This window comes from Ursus arctos, chromosome X, assembly GCF_023065955.2.
Source record: "Ursus arctos isolate Adak ecotype North America chromosome X, UrsArc2.0, whole genome shotgun sequence".
Taxonomy (NCBI): Eukaryota; Metazoa; Chordata; class Mammalia; order Carnivora; family Ursidae; genus Ursus; species Ursus arctos.
Genome location: NC_079873.1, coordinates 69,640,774 through 69,665,874, shown reverse-complemented (window position 1 = coordinate 69,665,874; position 25,101 = coordinate 69,640,774). Strand labels below are relative to the sequence as shown.

The 25,101-nt window shown below is 37.9% G+C and overlaps 1 protein-coding gene across 1 annotated transcript in view; it reads right to left on the bottom strand.

Annotated features, from left to right (window-relative positions):
* The window catches only part of DACH2 (dachshund family transcription factor 2), an 807,630-nt gene that overhangs the window by 131,453 nt on the left and 651,076 nt on the right, over positions 1–25,101 (bottom strand). The window contains exon 5 of the mRNA XM_026480109.4: positions 12,495–12,653. Within this exon, the coding sequence (XP_026335894.2) occupies positions 12,495–12,653 (159 nt within the window). The remainder of the gene's footprint in view (positions 1–12,494; positions 12,654–25,101) is intronic.

The window sequence follows — 25,101 nt, the reverse complement described above, 5'->3', positions numbered from 1 at the left end:
CCAGAGAGGTATCTCGATGAATGCTGACAATCAGGCAACTTCTCAGAGAACAGTGAATAATTTCTCTATGTGCCCCAGGTGCTCGTCAGATCACTCCTTGCTGTCTGTCCCTGGGTAATTTGTCTGCCTTCTCTCCAGGAGCAGGGCAGTGCCCTCCAGGCTCTATATCAGGCACAGCCCCTGACCTTTCAAACTCCAGGCTTTAAGCCCTGCTGGTTGCAAGAACTCACAAAATTCAGTCCTTTTTTTCCTAAGTCAAGGGCTATGGAGAAATATTTTCCTTGTGTATTCCCCTGTTTGCTCCACTCTCTTGTGCCCTTCTCCAGGACCATGGCTCCCTCACCTCTGCAGCAGCTATGATCTGTTTCTCCCCTAACTCTCATCTCTGCACTTCCTACCTTCTTTGATGTGTCCTCTTTCTTTATGGAGTTTTTTTTCTGTCAGTTTTCAGGTGATTTCTGGAGTGTTTAGGATGATTTGATAGTCATATAGTTGTGTTTACAGGATGAGATGAAACTAAGGTCCTCCTAGTTTGCCATCATCTTCTAAGCTCTGTATAAGTTCTTTATATATTTGGATATTTACGTCTTATTGGGCATATCATTTCCAAATATATTCTCCCATTCAATAGGTTACCTTTTGTCTTGTTGATGTTTTCCTTTTTTGTGAAAAGTTTTTTATTTTGATGTAGTCCTAATCATTTTTTTTTAATTTCCCTTGCCTTAGGAGACACACATAGAAAAATGTTGTTACAACTTATGGCAGAGAAATTACTACCTCTGTTCTCTTCAAAGGTTTCTATAATTTCAGGCCTCATATTTAGTTCCTTAATCCATTTTGAGTTTACCTTTATGCATGGTGTTAGAAAGTGGTCCAATTTCATTCTTTACATGTAGCTGTCCAGTTTTCCCAGCACCATTTATTGAAGAGGCTGTCTTCCCCATTCTTGCCTGCTTTGTCATAGATTAATTGACCATATAATCAGGGATTTATTTCTAGTTTTTCTATTCTGTTCCTTTGATCTATGTGCCTATTTTTGTTTCAGTACCATTCTATTTTGATTACTACAGCTTTGTAGTATATCTCAAAACCTGGAATTGTGATACCTCCAGCTTTGTTTTCTTTGTCTCATGATTACTTTGGGTATTTGGTGTCTTTTGTGGTGCCACAAAGATTTTAGTATTATTTGTTCTAGATTTGTGAAATGTGCTGTTGGTATTTTGACAGAGATTTCATTGAATCTCTAGATCGCTTTGTGCAGCATGAACATTTTAGAAACATCAGTTCTTCCAATCCATGTGCATGGAATATCTTTCCAATTGTTTGTGTCATCTTCAGTTTCTATCCTCAGTGTTTTGTGGTTTTCAGAGTACAGGCCTTTTACCTCTTTGGTTAAGTTTATTCCTAAATAAAACATCCACTTGGTGCAATTGTAAATGGAATTTTCATAAAATTTCTTTCTGCTTGTTATTTGTGTAAAGAAATGTTACCAATTTCTGGGTTTCATTTTTGTAGCTTGCAAATTTACTGAATTAATTTATTACTTCTAGTAGTTTTTAGTGGAGTTTTTAGGGTTTTCTAAGTATAGTGTCATGTCATCTGCAAATAATGAAAATTTTACTTCTTCCTTACCTATTTGGATATTTATTTCTTTTTCTTGTCTGATTATTGTGGCTAGGATTTCCACTACTAAGTTGATAAAAGTTACAAGATTAGACATCATCCTTTTGTGTTCCTAATCTGAGAGGAAAAGCTCTCAGTTTTTCTTATTAAGATGTTACCTGTGGGTTTTTCATATATGGCTTTTAGTATTTTGAGCTATGGTTCCTCTACAATAACACTTTCATTGAGAGTTTTTATAATGAACAGATGTTAAATTTTTTTCAAATGCTTTTTCTGCATGTATTGAAATGATCATGTGATTTTTATCCTTAGTTTTGTTGATGTGGTGTATGATGTTGATTGATTTGTGGATATTGCATCCCCAGAATAAATTTTACTTGATTGTGCTGAATAATCTTTTTAATGTATTGTGGGTTTTTGTTGTTTTTTTTTAATGTTTTTTTATTATATTATGTTAGTCACCATACAGTACAGTACATCCCTGGTTTCCGATGTTAATGTATTGTTGAATGTAGTTTGCTAGTATTTTGTTATGGTTTTTGCATGTATCTTCATCAGGGATATAAACCTGTAGTTGTTTTTTTTTTTTTATGGTGTCTGCCTGATTTTGATATCAGGGTAATGCTGGCCTAGTATAATGTATTTGAAAATTTCCCTTCCTCTTCTATTTTTTGGAATAGTTTGAGGAGAATAAGTATAAACTCTTCTTTAAATGTTTGGTAGAGTATACCTCTGAAGCCATCAGGTCCAGGACTTTTTTGAAGGGGAGAGAGAAGTGTTTTCATTACTGATTTAGTTTCATTACTTGTTTTCAGTCTGCTCAGATTTGCTATTTCTTCACGGTTCAGTTTTGGAAGATCATATATCCTTCTGTTGTTGGATACAATATTATATAAAAGTCCATTAGATCCAGTTGATTGATGGTGTTTTCAGTTCAATTATGCTCTTCCTGAATTTCTGTCAATTTGATATGTCCATTTCCAGAGAAGAGTATTGAGTTCTCCAACTATAATAGTGGATTCATTTATTTTTTCTGGCAATTCTATCAGTTTCTACCTCACATATTTTAACACTCTGTTAGTAGGAGCAAACACATTAAAACTTGCTAATGTTTTCTTGGAGAATTGGCCTCTTTATCATTATGTAATACCTCTCCTATTCTGGACACTTTTTCTTGCTCTGAAATCTGCTTTGTCTAAAATTAATATAGCTACTCCTACTTTTGATTAGTGTTAGCATAGTATATATTTCTTCATTGCTTTACTTTGGATTATGTTTTTAAATTTAAAGTGAGTTTCTTATAGACATCAAATAGTTTGGTCTTCTTTGGTGATCTACTCTGACAATCCTCATTTTTTTATTATCATTGTTTTGGTTTGGTTATTTAGCTTGATACATGATTATATAAGAGATATATTGCAAGTAATGGCCAAGGAATCAACATTCCTGGTCATTAGAGTACATAGGACAATCTATGTTTGTAATTGGTGTACTTAGACCAATCATATTTAAAGTGATTTTTAATAATCAGATAATTAGTTATAATATCTGTAAGTGTTTTCTATTCATTGCCCCCCCTTTTTGTAATCTTGTCTTCCACTCTTGTTGTATACTCTGGTATTAACTGAATATTTGATATGATTCTAATTCCTCTCCTTTCTTAGTATATTAATTTTACTTATTAAAAAATTTACATGGTTGCCCTGGAGTTTGCAATATGCATTTACAACTTTAAATTCACTTGCAAATAAGACAATACCATTTCACATGTACTGCAAGTATCTTTTAGCAGAATATTTTCAATTCCTCCCTCTTATCCCTTATAATATTATTGCCATTTATATCACTTGTCAATATATTGTTATTATTTTGAATAGAGTATTATTAGTAAGACTGACTAAGAATAAGAAAAAATACATTTACCTTAATTTATTCCTTCTCTAACCTTCTTCCTTTATGTAGATCCAAGCTTTTGACATAAATTATTTCCGCTCTCTCTGTAGACCTTCTTTTAACATTTTTTATAGGGCAGATCTCTGGTAGGGGAACAATTTCCCTCAACTTTTGTTTGAGAAAATCTTTATTTTCTTCTTCACTACTAAAAGGAAATTTCACTGGATTTAGAATTCTAGGTTGGTGTTTTTTTTTTTTTTCTTTTTTCCTTCAACACTATTTCACACCACTCTATTCTTGTTTGCCTGGTTTCTAAAAAGAAGTTCAGTGTAATTCTTATCTTTGTTCTTGTATGAGTAAGGACCATTTATACCTCTCTGATTTTCTTTAAAGATTTTCTCTTTGTTTTTGATTTTGCAGTTTGAGTATAATATGTATAGGTGTATTTTTTTAAATATTTATTCCTCTTAGTAATCTCTGAGCTTCCTGAATCTTTTATTTGGTGTCTCTCATTAATTTGAGAAATTTTTCAGTCATTGTTACTTTCAATATTTCTTCTGTTCCTTTTCCTCATTCTTGCTATTTTTTTATTCCCATTACATTTATCTACACCTTTGTAATTGCTGCACAATTCTTCAATAATCTGTCGTCAGTTGTTTTTGTTTTCCTTTTTCAAATTTTTTTATTATGATATGTTAGTCACCATACAGTATATCCTTAGTCTTTTATGTAGTGTTCCATGATTCATTGCTTGTGTATAACACCCAGGGCCCCATGCAATATGTGCCCTCCTTCATAGCCATCACTGTTCTAGCCCAATCCCCCACAATACTCCCCTTCTGAAGCCCTCAGTTTGTTTCCCAGAGTCCATAGTCTCTTGTGGTTCATTCCCTCTTCTGTTTACACCCCCTTCATTCTTCCCTTCCTTCTCCTACTGATCTCTCTGCTATTCCTTATGTTCCACAAATGAGTGAAACCATATGATACTTCTCTTTCTCTGCTTGACTTATTTCACTTAGCATAATCTCCTCCAGTCCCATCCATGTTGCTGCAAATGTTGGGTAATCATTCTTTCTGATGGCTGAATAATATTCCATTGTATATATAGACCACATCTTCTTAATCCAGGCATCTGTTGAAGGGCATCTTGGCTCCTTCCACAGTTTAGCTATTGTAGATAATGCTGCAATGAACATTGGAGTGCATATGGCCCTTCTTTTCACCATGTGTGTATCTTTGGGGTAAATACCCAGTAGTGTACTTGCTGGGTCATTGAGTAGCTCTATTTTTAAATTTTTGAGGTACCTCCACACTGTTTTCCCAAGTGGCTGTACCAACTTGCATTCCCACCAACAGTGTAAGAGGGTTCCCCTTTCTCCACATCCCCTCCAACATTTGTTGTTTCTTGCCTTGTCCATTTTTGCCATTCTAACTGGTGTAAGGTGGTATCTCAATGTGGTTTTGATTTCAATTTCCCTGATGGCTAATGATTTGAACATTTTTTCATGTGTCTGTCAGCCATTTGTATGTCCTCTTTGAAAAAGTGTCTGTTCATGTCTTCTGCCCATTTTTTTGATTTGATTATTTGTTTCTCATGTATTGAGTTTGAGAAGTTTTTTATAGATTTTGGATACCAGCCTTTTATCTGTAGTGTCATTTGCAAATATCTTCTTCCATTCCGTGGGTTGACTGTTTGTTTTGTTGACTATTAACTTTGCTGTGCAGAAACTTTTTATCTCGACAAAGTCCCAAAAGTTCATTTTTTCTTTTGTTTTCCTTGCCTTCGGAGATGTGTCTTGAAAGAAGTAGCTGTGGCCGATGTCGGAGAGGTTGCTGCCTATGTTCTCCTCTATGATTTTGATGTATTCCTTTCTCACATTGAGATCTTTCATCCGTTTGGAGTTTATCTTTGTGTATGGTGTGAGAGAGCGGTCAAGTTTCATTCTTTTGTATATAGCTGTCCAATTTTACCAGCACCATTTATTGAAGAGACTGTCCTTTTTCTACTGGATGTTTTTTCCTGCTTTGTCAAAGATTAGTTGACCATAAAGTCAAGGGTCCATTTCTGGAGTCTGTATTCGGTTCCATTGGTCTATGTGTCTGTTTTTGTGCTAGTACCATGCTGTCTTGGTGATCACAGCTTTTTAGTATAGCTTGAAATCAGGCAACATGATGCCCCCAGCTTTGTTTTTCTTTTTCAACATTTCCTTGGCAATTCAGGGCCTTTTCTAGTTCCACACAAATTTCAGGATTGATTTTTCCAACACTTTGAAAAATGTCATTGGTATTTTGATCGGGATGGCGTTGAAAGTGTAGATTGCTCTGGGTAACATAGACATTTTAACTATCTTTATTCTTCCAATCCATGAGCATGGAATGTTTTTCCATCTTTTTGTGTCTTCTTCAATGTCCTTCATCACTGTTATGTAGTTTCTACTGTATAAATCCTTTACCTCTTTGCTTAAGTTTATTCTGAGATATCTTAGGGGGGTTAGTACTATTGTAAATGGGATCGATTCCCTAATTTCTCTTTCTTCAGTCTCACTGTTCGTGTATAGAAATGCAACTGATTTCTGAGCATTGATTTTGTATCCTGCCACATTACTGAATTGCTCTACAAGTTCTAGTAAATTGGGGGTGGAGTCTTTTGGGTTTTCCATATAGATTATCATGTCATCTGCGAAGAGAGACAGTTTGACTTCTTCTTTGACAATTTGGATACATTTTATCCCTTTTTGTTGTCTGATTGCTGTTGCAAGGACCTCTTGTACTATGTTGAATAATAATGGCGAAAGTGGGCATCCTTGTCATGTTCCTGATCTTAAGGGAAAGGCTTTCAGCTTTTCCCCACTGAGAATGATATTCACTGTAGGCTTTTCATAGGTGGTTTTTATGAGATTGAGGAATGTACCCTCTATCCCTACACTCTGAAGTGTTTTAATCAGGAAAGGATCCTGGGGGCGCCTGGGTGGCACAGTCGTTAAGCATCTGCCTTTGGCTCAGGGCGTGATCCCAGCATTCTGGGATCGAGCCCCACATCAGGCTCCTCCGCTAGGAGCCTGTTTCTTCCTCTCCCACTCCCCCTGCTTGTGTTCCCTCTTTCACTGGCTGTCTCTGTCAAATAAATAAATAAAATCTTTTTTTAAAAAAGGAAAGGATGCTGTATTTTGTCAAATGCTTTTTCTGCATCAATTGAGAGGATCATATGGTTCTTGTCTTTTCTCTTATTAATGTGATCTATCACACTGATCAATTTGCGAATGTTGAACCACACTTGCATCCCAGGGATGGATCCCACCTGGTCATGATGGATAATCCTTTCATTGTACTGTTGGATACTATTAGCTAGGATCTTGTTGAGAATTTTGTTGTCCATATTCATCAGGGATATTGGTCTGTAATTCACCTTTTTGATCGGGTCTTTGCCTGGTTTTGGGATCAAGGTAATGCTGGCCTCGTAGAATGAGTTTTGAAGTTTTCCTTCCGTTTCTATTTTTTGAAACAACTTCAGGAGACTAGGTATTATTTCTTTTTTGAATGTTTGATAGAATTCCCCAGGCAGTCCATCAGGCCCTGAAGTCTAATTTTGGAGGTTTTTCATCACTAATTCAATATCTTCATGATTAATCGGTCTCTTTAGATAATTAATTTCTTCCTGTTCCAGTCTTGGTAGTTTATAGGTTTCTAGGAGGCATCCGTTTCTTCCAGGTTATTTAATTTATTGGCATATAGTTGTTGATAGTAGTTCCTAATGATTGTTTCTATTTCTTTGGTGTTAGTCATGATCTCTCCCCTTTCATTCATAATTTTATTAATTTAGATCCTTTCTCTATTCCTTTGAATAAATCTGGCCAGTTGCTTATAGATCTTTTTAATTCTTTCAAAGAACCAGCTTCTAGTTTTGTTGATCTGCTCTACCATGCCCCTGGTTTCTAATTCATTGATCTCTGCTCTAATCTTGATCAGTTGCATTCTCGGGCATGGGTTAGGCCTGTTCTGCTGTTCCATCTCCAGCTTCTTAAGGTAAGAATATAAAAACTGCATTTTAGATTATTATATTCTTTTGAGTGAGGCTTGGATGGCTATATATTTTCCCCCATAGGACCGCCTTTGCAGTGTCCCATAGATTTTGGACCAATGTGTTTTCATTCTCATTGGTTTCTATAAATTGCTTAAGCTCTTCTTTAATTTCCCGGTTTGCCCAATCATTTTTAAGCAGGATGGTTCTTAGTTTCCATGTGTTTGAGTTTCTTTCAAATTTTTCCTTGTGATTGAGTACCAGTTTCAAAGCATTGTGGTCTGAGAATATGCAGGCAATAATCTCAGTCTTTTGGTATCAGTTGAGACCTGTTTTATGACCTAGTATATGGTCTATTCTGAAGAATGTTCCATGTGCATTCAAAAAGAATGAATATTCTGTTGTTCTAGCATGTAGTGTTCTGTATATATCCATGAGGTCCATCTGGTCCAGTGTTTCATTCAAAGCTTTTGTTTCTTTGTTGATTTTCTGATTGGATGATCTGTCTATTGCTGAGATCAGAGTGTTGAGGTCACCTAGTATTAATGTATTATTATGTCCCTTTATTCTGGTTAAGAGTTGTCTTGTGTATCTGGCTGCTCCCCTGTTGGGGGCATATATATTTATAATTATTAGATCCTCTTTTTGGATACACCCTTTAGAATACTGTAGTGTCCTTCTGTACCTCTGACTATAGTTTAGCTTAATGTCTAATCTGTCTGATATGAGAATTCCTACCCCAGCTTTCTTTTGAGGTCCATTGGCATGAAAGATGGTATTCCATCCCTTTACTTTCAGTCTGGATATATCTTTAGGTTCAAAATGAGTCTCTTGTAGACTGCAAATGGATGGGTTATGTCTTTTTATCCAATCTGCTACCCTGTGGCATTTTATGGGAGCATTTAGGCCATTCACATTGAGAATGATTGTTGAAAGATATGATTTTAATGATGTCATGCTGCCTGTGAAGTCTTTGTTTCTATGGATTGTAAATTTCTGTTCTGTATCACTCTTGGGGTCTTTTTACTTTTATAGAACTCCCCTTAATATTTCTTCTAGGGCTGGCTTGGTAGTCACATATTCTCTCAGTTTCTGCCAGTCTTGGAAGGTCCTCATCTCTCCATCCATTCTGAATGACAGCCTTGCTGGGTAAAGTATCCTTGGCTGTATGGTTTTCTCACTTAGTGCTCTGAATATGTCTTGCCAGCTTTTTCTGGCTTGCCAGGTCTCTGTAGACAGGTCTGACGTTATTCTGATGTTCCTCCCTCTGTAGGTGAGGAATCTCTTCCCCCTTGCTGCTTTCAAGATTATTTCTTTGGATCTAAGATTTGCAAATTGTACTATTATGTGACGTTGTGTTGGTCTGTTCTCCTTGATCTTGGGAGGGGTCCTCTCTGCCTCTTGGACACGAATGCTTATTTCCTTCACCAGATTAGGGAAGTTCTCAGCTACAATCTGTTCAAATATCTCTTCTAGACCTCTCTCTTTCTCCACTCCCTCAGGGATACTGATGATTCTGATGTTGGAACGTTTCATTGAGTCAGTAACCCCCCACAGTCTTATTTCTTGAAAGTGGAGTTTCTTAAGCCATGTTTCTTCTCTTTCTTTCTTTTCTATCATCTCATCCTCTAACTCATGAATTCATTCTTCTGCCTTGTTTACCCTGGCAGTCAGAGCATCCAGTTTAGACTGCGTTTGGTTCATAACATTTTTAATTTCTGCCAGATTCCCTCTCATTTCTGCCCTTAAAGATTCTATATTCTCGTTAATATTTTCGTTAATATTTTTTTCAAGCATCCACATCATCTTGACCATTGTTACCTGAAATCTATTTCTGACAATTTGGTTATATCCATATTCATTTGTTCTATGGCAGAGGCCACAGTTTCTGTTTCTTTCCTTTGTTGGGGGTTCCTCCTCCTTGTCATTCTGGTGAGGTGTCATTGCGAGGATGTAGAGAGCCCAAATTATTGACCAGGACCCAAGCAAGATGCACTTGTTTTATAGGGACCTTAGGGATGTGGGCTTCTTGTTCTTTCAGACTGCCTTCTGGGGGAGGGGCCTGCTGTGCTGATACTCAGGCAACTCTGTTTGGGTAGAGTTACCCTGTCCACTGTCGGGGGGGAGGTGGGCATAGTGTGAACTGGTTTATCCGGGCTTTTGTTCTCTGTCGGCTTTCCCTGGTGGCTTTCTGTGACTCTTCAGAGGGTCAGAGCAGCAGTGGTCATATCCAAGCCTCTGTCTCAGAACAGAGAGATCACAGTTCACTCTCTACTGAGCTCTCCTGGCCACTCTAACTCTGTTTCCCTTGGTGCTGCTAAAAACCTCACGGCATCCCAGGTTGTGAGCCCCACAGCCACTCTCCTAGCCCTCACTTCCAGGGCTGGCATGTGTCTGTCCTTTGTGCTTCTAACACTGCCAGCCACCCCCGGTTCCCACGCGTGCTCCCAAGCTCCCTATTTCAGTGTGGTTCGCACACGCTTCAGAGCTCCAATTTTCAGTCTGGTCGCGTGCGCATTCCCGGGCTCAAGGTCTCAGTCTGCTTTCTTGGGGGTGCCAGTCTGCGAGTCTGGCCTGGTCCCTAGTGCAGGTGGCTACTACTTCCCAGTGCCCGAGCGTGGCGGCTCCCACCCCCTTCTGTTTATCTTTCGATATCTGTGTGCAGATTCATGGCTCCCTGCTATGTACCTCAATACCTAGCACAGGAGATGTTTGTTTGTAGAGATCCGGTTGTATCTTCTTACATGTTAGGCTGATTTCATGGGTGTTCAGTATGGTCTGGTAGATATCCAGCTCGATTCAGGGGACCAGATTAAAAAGGGTCCCCTACTCCTCTGCCATCCTCAGTCATGGTTTTTTGTTTTGTTTTGTTTTTTCACTTTTTTTCCGTTTTGGGAAGTTTCTATTGACATACTTCAATTGTTAACTTTGTCTGGTCTACTGATCAGCCCATCAAAGCTCTTCATTTTGTTGGAGTGTTTTTGATTTCTAGCATTTACTTTTGCTTCTTAAAAATTTCATCTCTCTGCTTATATTTCCCATGTATGTTTTATTCAAGTATAAGTAACATACATTGTTAACATTCCCATGTATTCTTGTATGTTTTCCATTTTCTTAGTATACTAATTATAGTTATTTTAAGTTCCCAGTCTGATAATTCTAAAATATGTGCTATATCTAATTCTGGTTGTGATGCTTGCTTTATATCTGTAGACTGTGTTTGTTTTTTTGTTTTTATGTTTTTGTTTTTGCTTTTTTCATGCCTTGTAATTTTTGTTTTAAAGCCTGAAATGGTGCATTGGCTAAAGGTAACTGAGGTAAACAGGCTTTTAGTTGGATGCTTTATTTTTAACTGACTGGGAATTAGGTTATATTTACTGTTTGCTGTAGCTGTTGTATTAGTGGTAGTAATTTCTTATCCCCCCTGTTATCTTTGGTGTATCTTAAAGAGTTCAAATTCAGTTGCATCTGAGGACTTCAGTTTTCTTAGTTGTAACCCACTGTTCTTACACAGAGCCTTAGTGTGGTGATGGTAAAATGTGTAAGGAGGAGAAACATATGATTAGATTTCAGTCTCTTAGTGAGCATGTGTCCTTGGGCTGTGATTTTCACAAGTGATTTTTGTTTTTTTTTTCTCTCTAGGTGAGAGAGAAAGGCTAAAGGTGGCTAAAGTTAAGTATTTCTCTTTCCCCACAGGAAATGTTAAAGGAGCTAGAGATGTGCATTTCCCTTACCTCACTTCAGTGATTACAGGGTGCTGGATTTTAATATATCCTTTTCCCCACATCAGTTAGGCTCTGATAAAACAGAATAGTTTAACTCTGGTAAAGTTGTTTCCTTTGAGGATAGGCCTTTGTTGAGGAGAACAGAACACTGAGCATATTTTGAAATGGATATTTTTCTTGTCCCCCAGCCAAAAACATGAAGGGAATTTTCTCACGTTCTCCCTGAGAACATGAAGGTGCTCCTGAAGTTTAGACTCATGAAAGTGCAGACACCCACTAAGAACTGACCCCCAGGGTCTTTTATCTCTCAAGCTAGGTCCTCACTGAGTCTCCAACAATTTCAATGTTTCTACCGGACTCTAGCTGTGGCTTCTGCTCCTTATAAGCTCTGATTATCTGTATCTGCCTATCTCTCCAGTTTTGGGGACAGCTCTGCCATGTGAATTAAATCTCTGATGGATTTAAAAGAGTTTTTGTTCTTGCTTTGAGGAGGAGTGACTTCTAAATTCTTGAGTGACTTCTAAACTCTTTATGCGTCAGACCAGAAACCGGAAGTTTTCCAAGTTCTCTTGCTTTATGAAATAAGTCTACCTTAATCAGTCCTTTTTTGACTTCTCAAAACATATTTATACCTTTCTTGGCATTTGTTTATTTACTGTTGCTTAACAGTCCATTTTTTATGGCACCCTTCACATTTGAGTTTATAATATTTTTAAAGTAAGACCATAACTTATTTTGTATGCTTAATAACTGATAATTTCATTAAGATTTAAAACATCATATTAAAATATCTCAGAAACTCTCTGTTCTGTTGTTTTAATCCTAAGGTTTAGTGGGAAAATGAAAATCTCAGGGAAAGAAATAATGGAAGTTTTTTCTCAGATTTGTGGGCACTGAGACTTGGAAAAGTTAGATGAATTCTCTGAGGTCAAATAGTAATATGGAATTTTAAAAATGTGGATTTCAAACCCAAGTTTATGTGACTATGAACAACATTCTTAATTACTCTGCTACATGGCCTCCCTTGTATCTCTACTCTGCTACATGCCCTCTCAATCTATCTTTACTCTAAAACCCACACTTTCAAATGAATCCCTCTCAATCTACCCTTATGACTTCAAATTGTTAAACATTATGGAAGAAGAATACACTAGTCCTGCTTGTCCAACGTGTCTAGTGGGTCTTGTGTGGTATTTTTCTCAACACAACGAGTTTTGAAAGGACTGTATACATACTATTGTTCAGTAAGTGGTTCTGCTGCAGTGGATTGAGGGTGGGAGCACCCCCAAGTCCTGGCTGGCTAGCCAGGGCTGCATGAGCAAGTCCATGTTGGGGTCCAGGAGCAGTGAGAGAAGATTGCATCTTATCCTTATCCCAGGAGGATTCACTTCCACCTGAAAAACATTTTTATAAACAGATTGTAATTTGGCAACTTTCCATGAGAGGTTTTTTGAAAAATTCCCTTTTAGGGTGAAATTATTAATCTTACTTCTTAGAAAATTATTATTAAACACAGGTAACTCACTTTTATAATGGTTTCAAAAACTTTCAATAGCCTTCAAGCTGCTTCTGAGAAGACTAAACAACTCTAACGAATGATATAGTTATAGGTAGTGTAAACAAATCAGAAATCATAATGAATAGCTTTTGAAGGCACTAACTTGTTGAAGGCCATTAACTGACCATTACTGTCTCCCATTCTGGTGGTGCCAATGTGCTTCCCTGTTCCCTAACAGAGGAAAAACGACACTGGCTGAGGGCAGCAAACCTTGGTGCCGGCTTTTTGCTGTGACTTACCATAAACTCCCAGCCGCTGCAGGGTCATGCAACTGCTTTACTGGGACAAACCAGCAAATGGCAAAAGCACAGTGACCCGCCCTTAGAAGATCACTGAAGGTATGTGCCACATGGGTCCCTAAAATTTGGAGTTTTGAAACCCAGTTGCATGCCTGAGATAAAGCACAAGAGTACTATGCCACTTGGCAGGCAGACAACTCAGACGCAGACAAGGAGAGGACAAAGATCTGATGGAAGCTGAGGACAAAAGAGGGGTGATTATTCACTCTTCCATGAAGGCTTACTGAAGAGTGATGGGTTCAAACTCCCCACTCCAGGGAGGAGAAAGTAGAACAAATCCATTCCCTTCCCTTGCACCGCAACACAGACCAACTTCAGTGAACAATGCAGTGCCCTGCAGTGGAGACTGGAGCTGCTTACATTAAGCCCTGACACCCTGTGCCCTACAGGTTTATGTCTACTAGGGCAGATTGACCTGAAAATGAGCCCAGCAAGCCTCTTCCTCAGAAGATCAGCATAAACCCCTCAACACACCAAGTCTCCTGATCGTAGAGTGCTACGAAGCTTCAGCTATAGGAGAAATAAGATCTACCTTCTTTCTTTGAATCTAGGTTCTTTTAACAAGCAGACTGAACACACCTAGGTAAAACTTGTCACACAGTGGACAAGGTCCTAACACCCCCCACTACAGGCAAGGAGAAACTCTTCAGAGGACTTACCTGAGGACGGGAGCAATCAAAACACAACAGCAGAGTGCATATAAGACTTCCGCCCTATTTTTGGACTTCTTTATATAGCCATTACTCTCAGGAGCATGAATATAACAGGCTTTCCTAACAATCACACACACACACATACAAACAGTGAATTAGACAAAATGACAACATGTAGGAATTCATCCATAAAGAAAGAACAGGAAGAAGTAATGGCTAGGAGTTTAATCAATACAAATATAAGATGTATGAAACAGATTTTAAACAACAATTATAAGGGTAGTAGCTGGGCATGAAAAAAGCATAGAAGACATTAAAGAATCCCAGAGATTTTTAAAAAGCTAAAAATTAGTCAGTCCAAAATTAAAAATGCTATAACTGAGATGAAAACCCAACTGGATGCCATGACAATGAGGATGGAAGGAGCAGAGGAATGAATCACTGATCTAGAAGATAAAATTATGGAAAAATAATGAAGCTGAAAAGAAGAGGGAAGGAAAGGTATTGGATCACAAATGTAGACTTAAGGAACTCAGCAACTTCTTAAAACATAATAGCATTCATATCATAGGAGTTCCAGGAGAAGAGAAAGGAAAGGGGTCAGAAGTTTTAACTGAGCAAATTATAGATGAAAATTTGCCTAATCTGGGGAAGGAAACAGCAAAATCCAAGAAGCACAGAGAACTCCCATTAAATTCAACAGAAGCCAGCCTTCACCAAGACATATCATAGTCAAATACACAAGATACACAGAAAAGGAAAGAATGTTGAAAGCAGCAAGGGAAAAAAAAAGTCCTTGACATACAAGTGGAGACAGATCAGTTTTGCAACAGATCTGTCCACAGAAACATGGCAGGCCAGAAGAAAGTTGCATGATACATTTAATGTGCCGAATGGGAAGATATGCAGCTAAGCATACTTTATCCAACAAGCCTGTCATTCAGAATAGAAGGAGAGATAAAAGATTTCCCAGACAAACAAAAAGTAAAGGAGTTCATGAGCACTAAATGAGCCCTGCAAGAAATATTAAAGGGGGCTCTTTTAGTGGGGAAAAAGACCAAAAGCAACACAGAATAGAAAGGAACAGAGAACATCACCAAAAACACCAACTATACAGGTAACACAATGACACTAAATTCATATCAATAATCACTCTGAATGTAAATGGACTAAATCCTGCCATCAAAAGACATAGGGCATCAGAATGGATTAAAAAACATGAACTGTCTATATGCTGCTTATAAGAGACTCATTTTAGACCTAAAGATACCTGCAGAATGAAAGTGAAGGAATGGAGACTTCAGATAGGAGAAGGAAGTAAGATGGCAGAGTACTAGGGAGACCCTGGGTTTGCCTTGTCCCATGAATACAGCTAGATCAACATCAAATTATTTTGAACAACTAGGATATCAATCTGAGGATTAAAAACCATCTTGCACAAGGGTGCCTGGGTGGCTGTCGTTAAGCATCTGCCTTCAGCTCAGGTTATGATCCCAGGGTCTTGGAATCAAGCCCTGCATTGGGCTCCCTGCTTGGCAAGCCTTCTTCTCCCTCTCCTTCCACCTGCTGCTCCCACTGTTGTGTTCTCTTTTTCTATCAAATAAATAAATAAAATCTTAAAAAAAGAAAACATTTTGCACAAATGGAGGGAGAGAGAGAATGTGGCAGATGCAATATTCAGAGACATGAATTGGGGGAGAGAAAAACCATGGTGCTGTGGAGGAGAGGGAGCCCTTTTTGAAGAGAGGGAGAGAGTGGGAGAAAGAGCAATGCATAGGGCTCATGCAAGACACTGTGGTGAGGGGATCCCCTGGGTCACAGTGGGAAAGAATGTTCCCCTTCCTGAAGTACATTTAGAAGAGGGTATATTGCCTCTCCAAGGTCAAAAAACCCACCCAGTGCCATTGAGTGGCTTTTCAACAGCAGGGCACAAAAGGGAGGGCAGATAATCTGGTTGCAGCTTTTCACTATAATTCACAATAGACTCCAGGGACCCTCACAGCAATGCAATTGCTTTTCTGGGACAGAACATGTCAGGTGCAGTGCTGTGAGGCTCTTGTGGGGGAGGGGAGTGGGTCTGCATATTGTCAGGTCTTTAAGATTTGGAGTTTTGAATCCCAGCCACTGACCAGAGATAAAACACAGAACTGTGGCACTGGGCAAGCAGATGGCCCAGGCACAGACAGGTTGGGGGACAAAAACCCGGGACATAGGAGGGAAGATTGTTCCTGTCTTTGAAGTCCTCAGGAACAGTGGTGGCCCTGAGTTCCCCTCCCTGTGAATGAGTGCAGGTTGACATAATCTTCTACCCCCCCAACCAGTCCAACAGTATGGTTGGACTTCAGAGAAAAAAACAGCACCCCCAGTAAAGGCTGTAGTCACATACACTGAACCACACCACCCTGTGCCTAGCAGGGGCATCTTTACAAGAGCAGGTCTGACTGTAAGCCAGAGCAGTGAGCCTCTCCCCCAGAGGACCAATGCAGGGCACCCACAAATACCAAATCTACTGATTATCAAAGCATCAGCTTCAGTTATGGTAGACATAGGACCAGATCTTTTTTTTTAATTCTTTTTTATTTTATTTTTTAAATTTTTAAAATTTAATTTCTTTTCTTTTTTCTTTTTTTTCTTTTCTCTTTGGAATCAGGCTTATAGTTTTTTGTTCATTTGTTGGTTTGTTTATTTAAGCCTCTCCTTTTGGAACAAGATTCTTCCCCCCACCCCCTCTTCTTTATTCTGTCTTTGTTTTTCTTTGGAATCAGCTTATAGTTTTTTGTTTGTTTGCTTTTTTTTTCTTTTCCTTTTCACTTTTCTTGGATCAAGCTTTTTTTAAAGGCTTATATTAACAAACAAATCAAAACACACCTAGTTAAAGGTTCAGACACTTCCCACTGCAAACAAGGAGGAATTCTGCAGAGGACTGAACCTGTGAGAAAGAGCAGCCAAAACACAAAAGCAGAGTACACACAGCATACACCAGAAACACTTCCTGAAGTGCCAGGACCCCTTATTAATATAGTATTACTCTCAGGAGCAAGAAACATAACAAGCTTTCATAACACACAAAAGACAGAAACTTAGACATAATGACAAGATGGAGGAATTCTCCTCAAAAGAAAGATCAACAAGAAATCACAACCGGGGACTTTCTCAAAACAGATATAAGCAATATACCTGAACAAGAAGGTAGAACAACAGTCAAAACAGTACTAGCTGGGCTTGAAAAAAAAGCATAAAGACACAAGAGAAACCCTGGATTCTGGGATTTAAAAACCTGAAATCTAGTCAGGGCTGAAGTAAAAATACTATAACCGAGATGGAAAACCAATTAGATGTAATCACAATTAAGATGGAATAAAGAGAGGAATGAATAGGTGATATAAAATATAAAATTATGGAAAATAATGAATCTGAAAAGAAGACAGTGAGAAAACAATTAGATCACAAATGTAGTTAGGGAACTCGGAGATTCCACAAAGCATAAGAATATTCATATCATAGGAGTCCCAGAAGCAGAAGAGCAGGAAAAAGGCGCAGAAGGTCTATTTGAACCAATTATAGCATATAGCTGTGAATTACCCTAATCTGGTGAAGGAAACGCATTTAAGTCCAAAAGGCACAGAGAACTCCCCTCAAAGTAAACAAAAATAGGTGAACACCAAGAGATAACATAGTGAAACTAGCCAAATAAATAGATAAGAAGATAATTCTGAAAGCAGTTAGGGACAAAAGGTCCTTAACCTACAAAGGTAGATACAAAAGGTTTGCAGCAGACCCAGCCATAGAAACTTGGCAGGTCAGAAAAAAGTGGCATGAGATATTCAACATGCTAAATGGGAAAAATATGTGGCCAAGAATATTATATTCATCAAGGCTGTCATTCAGAAAATAAGAAGAGATAAATAGTTTCTCAGAGATGCAAAAATAAAGGAGTTCATGAACACTAAACCAGCTTTGCAAGATATATTAAAGGGAACCCTTTGAGCAGGAAACAGAGACCAAAACAAACAAGGACTAGAAAGGAACACAATCTACAGGAACAGTGACTTTATATGTAATACAGTGGCATTAGGTTCATATCTATCAGTAATTACTCTGAATGCAAGTGGACTAAATGCTCCAATCAGAAGACAAAGGGTATCAGAATGGATAAAAAACAACACCCATCAATACGCTGCCTACAAGACACTCATTTTAAACCCAAGGTCATCTACACATTGAGAGTGAGAGGGTTGAGAACCATACAGTATGCTAATGGACATCAAAAGAAAGCTGGAGTAGCTATACGTATATCAGACAAAATAGATTTTAAACCAAAGACTGTAAGAAGAGCTGAAAAAGGGCTGTCATAATAAAGCAGTCTAACCAACAAGAAGATCTAACAAATGTAAACATTTATGCTCCCAACTTGGGAGCACATAAATATATAAATCAATTAATAAAAAACAAAGAAACTAACATTTGTAAATGTTTATGTCCCCAAATTGGGCTCACCCAAATATAAAAATCAATTAATAACACACATAAAGGAACTCATTGATAATAATAAAATTGGAGTAAGAGACTTTAACACCCCACTTACAGCAATGGAAAGATCCTCTAGCAGAAAATCATCAAGGAAACAATGGCTTTGAATGTCACACTGGATCAGATGATCTTTACAGATATATTCAGAGCATTTCATTCTAAATCAGCAGAATACACATCCTTTTTGAGTACACATGGAACATTCTCCAAAATAAATCACATACTGGATCACAAATCAAGCCTCAACCAGTGCAAAATGATTGAGATAACACCATGCATATTTTCAGACCACAGTACTATGAACATGAAGTCAATGACAAGAAAAGATTTGGAAGAACCACAAGTATATGGAGGTTAAAGAACATCCTTCTAAAGAATGAATGTGTTAACTAGGAAATAAAAGAAGAAATAAAAAATACATGGAAACAAATGAAAATGAAAACATGACAGTTCAAAACATTTAGGAGCAGGAAAGTAGGTCCAAACAGGGAAGTATAAATCAAAAAGGCCTACCTCAAGAAATAAGAAAAGTCTCAGATACACAATTTAAACATACACCTAAAAGAACTAGAAAAGGAACAGCAAATAAGCTTAAAGCAAGCAAAAAGGGAAATAATAAAGATTACAGCAGAAAGAAACAATATAAAAACAAAACAGTATAATAGATCAACAAAACAGTATAACAGATCAACAAAACTAAGGGCTGGTTCTTAAAAAAAAATAAATAAATAAAATTAATTAATCCATAGCCAGACTGTCAAAAAGAACAGAGAAAGGACACAAATAAATAAAATCACAAATGAGAGAGGAGAGATCACAACCAACACCACAGAAATACAAATGATTATAAGAGAATATTATAAAAAATATATATGCCAAAAAAAACTGGCAATCTAGAAGAAATGGACAAATTCCTAGAAACATACAAAGTACCAAAACTGAAATAGGAAGAAATAGAAAATTTGAACAGACCCTTAACAAAGCAAAGACATTGAATAAGTAATCAAAAATCTCCCACCAAACAAATGTCCAGGGCCACATGGCTTCCCAGGGGAATTCTACCAAACATTTAAGGAAGAGTTAGTATGTATTCTCCTCAAACAGTTCCGAAGAAATAGAAATGGAAGGAGAACTTCCAAACTCATTCAAGGAAGCCAGCAATACCTTGATTCTAAAACCAGACAAAGGCCCCACTAAAAATAAAAATTACAGGCCAATATCCCTAATGAACATGGATGCAAAAATTCTCAACAACATTCTGGTAAATCGAAACCAACAGTACATTAAAAGAATTATTCAAAAGGATTAAGCAGGATTTACTCTTAGGATGCAGGGGTGGTTCAATATTTACAAATCAATCAATGTGATACACCACATTAATAAAAGAAAAGATAAGAATCATATGATTTTCTAGGGTGCTTGAGTGGCTCAGTCAGTTAAGCATATGGTTTCAGCTCAGTTCATGATCCTGGGGTCCTGGGATTGAACCCCACGTCAGGCTCCCCATTCAGGGGGGAGTCTGCTCCTCCCTCTTCCTCTGCCCCTCCACCCCACTCATGCTTTTTCTCTGTCTCTCTCTCTCATAAATAAATAAATAAATAAATAAATAAATAAATAAATAAACTTTAAAAATTAAAAAAAATAAAAATCAATTAAAAAAAGAATCATATTATCCTTTCAATCAATAGATGCAGAAAAAATATTTGATGGGGGCACCTGGGTGGTTCAGCTGTTAGGCATCTGCCTTCAGCTCAGGTCATGATCCTGGGGTCCTGGGATCAAGTCTTGCATCGGGCTCCCTGCTCTGCAGGAAGCATGCTTCTCCCTCTCACACTCCCCTTGCTTGTGTTCCCTCTCTTGCTATCTCTTTCTGTCAAATAAATAAATAAAATCTTAAAAAAAGAAAACATATTTGACGAAATTTAATATGCATTCTTGATAAAAACCCTCAACAAAGTAGGTTTAGATGGAAAAATACCTCAACACCACAAAAACCATGTACAAGAAACACACAGAAAATATAATACTCAATGGGGAAAACTGAGAGCTTTTCCTCTTTGGTCAGGAACAAGAGAGAGATGTCCTCTCTCACCATTGCTATTTAACACAGTACTGGAAATCTTAGCCTCAGCAATCAGACAACAGGAGAAATAAAAGGCACCCAAATCAGCAAGGAAGAAGTTTAACTTTTACTATTGACAGATGGCATGATACTCTATGTAGAAAACCCAAAAGACTCTACCAATAAATTGCTAGAATGGATACATGAATTCAGCAAAGTCAAGGCATATAAAATCAATCTATAGAAATCTGTTGCATTTCTATATGCCAATAATATAGCACCAGAAAAAGAAATCAAGGAATTAATCTCATTTACAATTGCACCAAAAGAATAAATCTAACTAAATAGTTAAAGTATCAATACCCTGAAAACAATAGAACACTTATGAAATAAACTGAAGAAAATACAGAGAATTGGGAAAATTTCCATGCTCATGTATTGGAGGAACAAATATTATTGAAATATCTATACTATCCAAAGCAATCAACACATTGAAAGCAATGCCTATGAAAATAACACCAGCCCTTTTCACAGAGCTAGAACAAACAATCCTCAAATTTGTATAGAACCACAAAAATCCCTAAATAGCCAAAGCGATCCTGAAAAAGAACAGCAAACCTGGAAGCATCTTATTCTGGATTTCAACCTATATTACAAAGCTGTAGTTATAAAGAAAGTATGGTACTGGCACAAAAACAGACACTTAGATCAACAGAACAGAATAGAGACCCCAGAAATGGGCCCACAACTATATGGTCAACTCATTTTGACAAAACAGAAAGAATATTCAAGGGGAAAAAGACAGTCTCTTCAACAAATGATCTTGGGAAGACTGGAGACCCTCATGCAAAAGAATGAAACTGGGCCACTTTCTTACACCATACACAAAAATAAATCCAATATGAATGAAAGACCTAAATGTGAAACAGGAAAATATCAAAATCCTAGAGGAGAACATAGGCAACAATCTGTCTGACATCGGCTATAGTAGCATCTTACCAGACACATCACAGAAGATAAGGAAAGCAAAAGTAAAAATGAACTATTGGGACTTCATCAAAATAAATAGTTTTTGCACAGCAAAGGAAACAATCAACAAAACTAAAAGGCAACCTACAAAATGGGAGAAGATATTTGCAAATGACATTTCTGATAAAGGGCTAGAATCCGAAATCTATAAGTAACCTATCAAAGTCAACACCTGAAAAATAAATAACCCAGTTAAGAAATGGGCAGAATACATGAATAGACATTTCTCCAAAGAAGACATACGGATGGCTAACAGACACATGAAAAAATGCTCAACCTCACTCATCAGGGAAATAAAAATCAAAACCATGATAAGTGTTAGAATGGCTAAAATCAACAACACAAGGAACAACAGGTGCTGGCAAGGATGTGGAGAAAGGGGAACCCTCTTGTACTGTTGGTGGGAATTCGAACTGGTGAGGCACTCTGGAAAACAGTAAGGAGGTTCCTCAAAAAGTTAAATATAGAACTACCCTATAAACCAGCAATTGTACTACTAGGTATTTATCCAAAGGATACAAAAATAATAACTCAAAGGGTCACAGGCACCCCAATGTTTATAGCAGCACTTTCAACAATAGTGAAATTATGGAAGAGCCCAAATGTTCATTGTGGGATATATATATATATATATATATATATATCTTTAATGTCTTCTATGCTTTTTTCATGCCCAGCTACTACCCTTATAATTGTTGTTTAAAATCTGTTTCATACATCTTATATTTGTATTGATTAAACTCCTAGCCATTACTTCTTCCTGTTCTTTCTTTATGGATGAATTCCTACATGTTGTCATTTTGTCTAATTCACTGTTTGTATGTGTGTGTGTGTGAACTCTTATATATATATATATATATATCGGAATATTACTCAGCCATCAAAAATAATGAAGTCTTGCCATTTGCAATGACATGAGTGAACTAAAGTATATTATGCTAAGCAAATAAGTCAGTCAGAGAAAGACAAATACCATAAGATTTCATTCATATGTGGAATTTAAGAAAGAAAACAGATGAACATATGGGAAGAGATAAAAAAAAGAGGGAAAGAAACCATTAAGAATCAGAGACTCATGATAGAGAACAAACTGAGGGTTGATGGAATGTGGTGGGTGGGTGTTGGGTTAAATAGGTGATGGGCATAAAGGAGGGCACATGTTGTGATGAGCTGGGTGTTATATGTAATTGATGAATCACTAAATTCTATTCCTGAAACCAATATTATACTATATTTTAAATGACTAGAATTTAAATACAATTTGGGAAAAAAAGAAAATAAAATGGTTGTGTGGGCTCCCATCTATTTGCTTGATGTGGTTCATTCATTCAGAGGTCAGTGGTCTTGCTCCCATTTCCTTTCTGGAATTTTGACATACACTGCCTAAAACACTGACTCTGTTTTGTGAAGGGGTATGCATGCAGAATCTTTGACACTCTGTAAAATACGTGCATTTCCTCATTTATAAAGAAGAAATCACATGCTCATGTTCTTAACATCCAACATAAAATATATTTTCACTTCTTTGAGATCTTTCCAGCACTTTTCTCATATGGATACCAATTTTTACTTTTGAAACACTCTGCCATGTTACTTCAGGTATCACATTTACAAAGTAAATATGCAATGGCTAAATGTAAAGGCTACACAGTAGTCTACTGAGTTATCGTACTATAATTTATTAAACATTGAATTTTTAGTTTGCTGTAAATTTGTCACTATTCTGAATTACACAGAGATTCCAGAGATGTGTGCACATGGAGGAAAGACCATATAATGACACAGGAAAAAGGTGGCTACCTGCAAGCCAAGAAGAGAGGTTTCAGGAGAGTCCACACCTGTTGACATTTTGATCTTGGAGTTCTAGCCTCCAAAACTGTGTGAATATAAATTTGTGTTATTTAACTGACAATTCTGTATTGTCTTAGTCCTTTTGGGCTGCCAGAGTAAAAACAACATAATAAATACAGCATAGATTGGAAGATTCAGTGTATGTTGAGGACCCACTTTCTGGTTCATAGATAGCCATATTCTCACTGTGTCCTCCCATGGCATAAGGGATCTCAGAAGTTCTTTGGGGTCTATTTTATGAAAGCATTTATCCCATTCATGACATCTTAAAGGCCCGAACTACAAATACTATTACATTGGAGATTAAAATTTAACATATGAGGGGCATCTGGTGCTCAGTCCGTGTGTCAGTCAGAGTAAGAGAGTCCTGAGCTAGCCCAGTCCCATGTTTACAACTAGGTATCATCCACATCCAAGTCAATAAACCAGAAAGTGATTCAAAGACTGACAGAAAAATTCCACAACTAAATACAAAGAAGCTGCATCTGAAAGGTTAGGGCAATCAGAAAGGTGGAGGAAGGCTGCCTGCAAAAGGGAGAGAGCTGCATACAGGGAGAAGGCAGGGAAACGGGCCCTCACACCAGGTAGCTTACATGGGGAAGATTAATTCCCATAACGTTTGGCTTTGAAAACCACAGGGGCTGAATCCCGAGTTTGTATAACCAGTGGAACTTGGACCCTAGAGGTTTAAAAGTCAGCTGACTCAGCATGGGCTACCTGGGAGGGTGAGTGATAGCAGGGTTACTACCCTTAAAGACACAGCAGCCTGCACAAAAAGGCAACATAAAAAGAGTAATTTATACAACACTGGGGCCAATGAGAGACAGATTTTTTCATACTGATTTTGGAGTGTGTTGGGGGACTTTGAAAATGAAGGAGCTGGCAGTCACCATTCACCTTCTCTGACCCCTAGCATAAACAAAGGGCCACCTGTAGGAGGCTGGGCAGCATAGACACTTTCTACCTAACACACTAGCAATGCACCATGTCCAAGAATTCTCTTGAGAACTCACCTACTCCAAGCCTGCTAACTGCAGCTCTGGGCTCACAGAATCTTTTGTTAAGCTGCACATGCATCACATGCAGCTGTCAGGTACACACCTGCCACAATGTGGTATGCCAAGACAACTTGCAGCACCAACCCACATCACTGCACCATGCCCAGGTGTGTCCAGCCATTGCCAAGCTCAGTGCCCAGCCTCACACCCACAGCTACACTCACTGGTGTGCAGACCCCAACAGTCACAGTGCTTGGGGGGATCCAGCATAGGACGAAAGCTCAGCACAATTTTTTGCCAACAATGCTGCCTCAAACCCAATTTCCCCAGCAGGCATGCCCTCTCAAAGCTGGCCTTCCTGGGTCCCACTAACATCACAGACAGAAAGCACAGCCCACAACAAGCAGAGTCAGTGCAGATGATTGCACTGGAAGGAAAAGTGACTCAGACACAAGAGCAGGAAATAAGCAACATGCATAGGATACTCTTCTGAAGTGTCAGGTTCTCATGAACAGGGACACTGCACTGCAGGTCGTTCCAGGACCTCTTCTTCATAAAGTTGCTACTTTTAAGAGCAGAAGACATAATTGCTTTTCTTAACACAGAGAAACAGAGAAGCAGACAAAATAAGGAAACAGAAATTTATCCCAAATGAAAGAACAAGATAAGGCATGGCCAGATATCTAAGTGAAACAGATTTAAATAACATGTCTGAGAATTTAAAGCAAGGATCATAAGGGTACGCACTGAACTTGAGAAAAGTGTGGAAAACATGACTGAGACCTTAGCACACTGATCAGGAATAACATAGCAGAGATAAAAGGCTCAATAAGCAAAATAAGAAACACATTTCCTGGAGTGA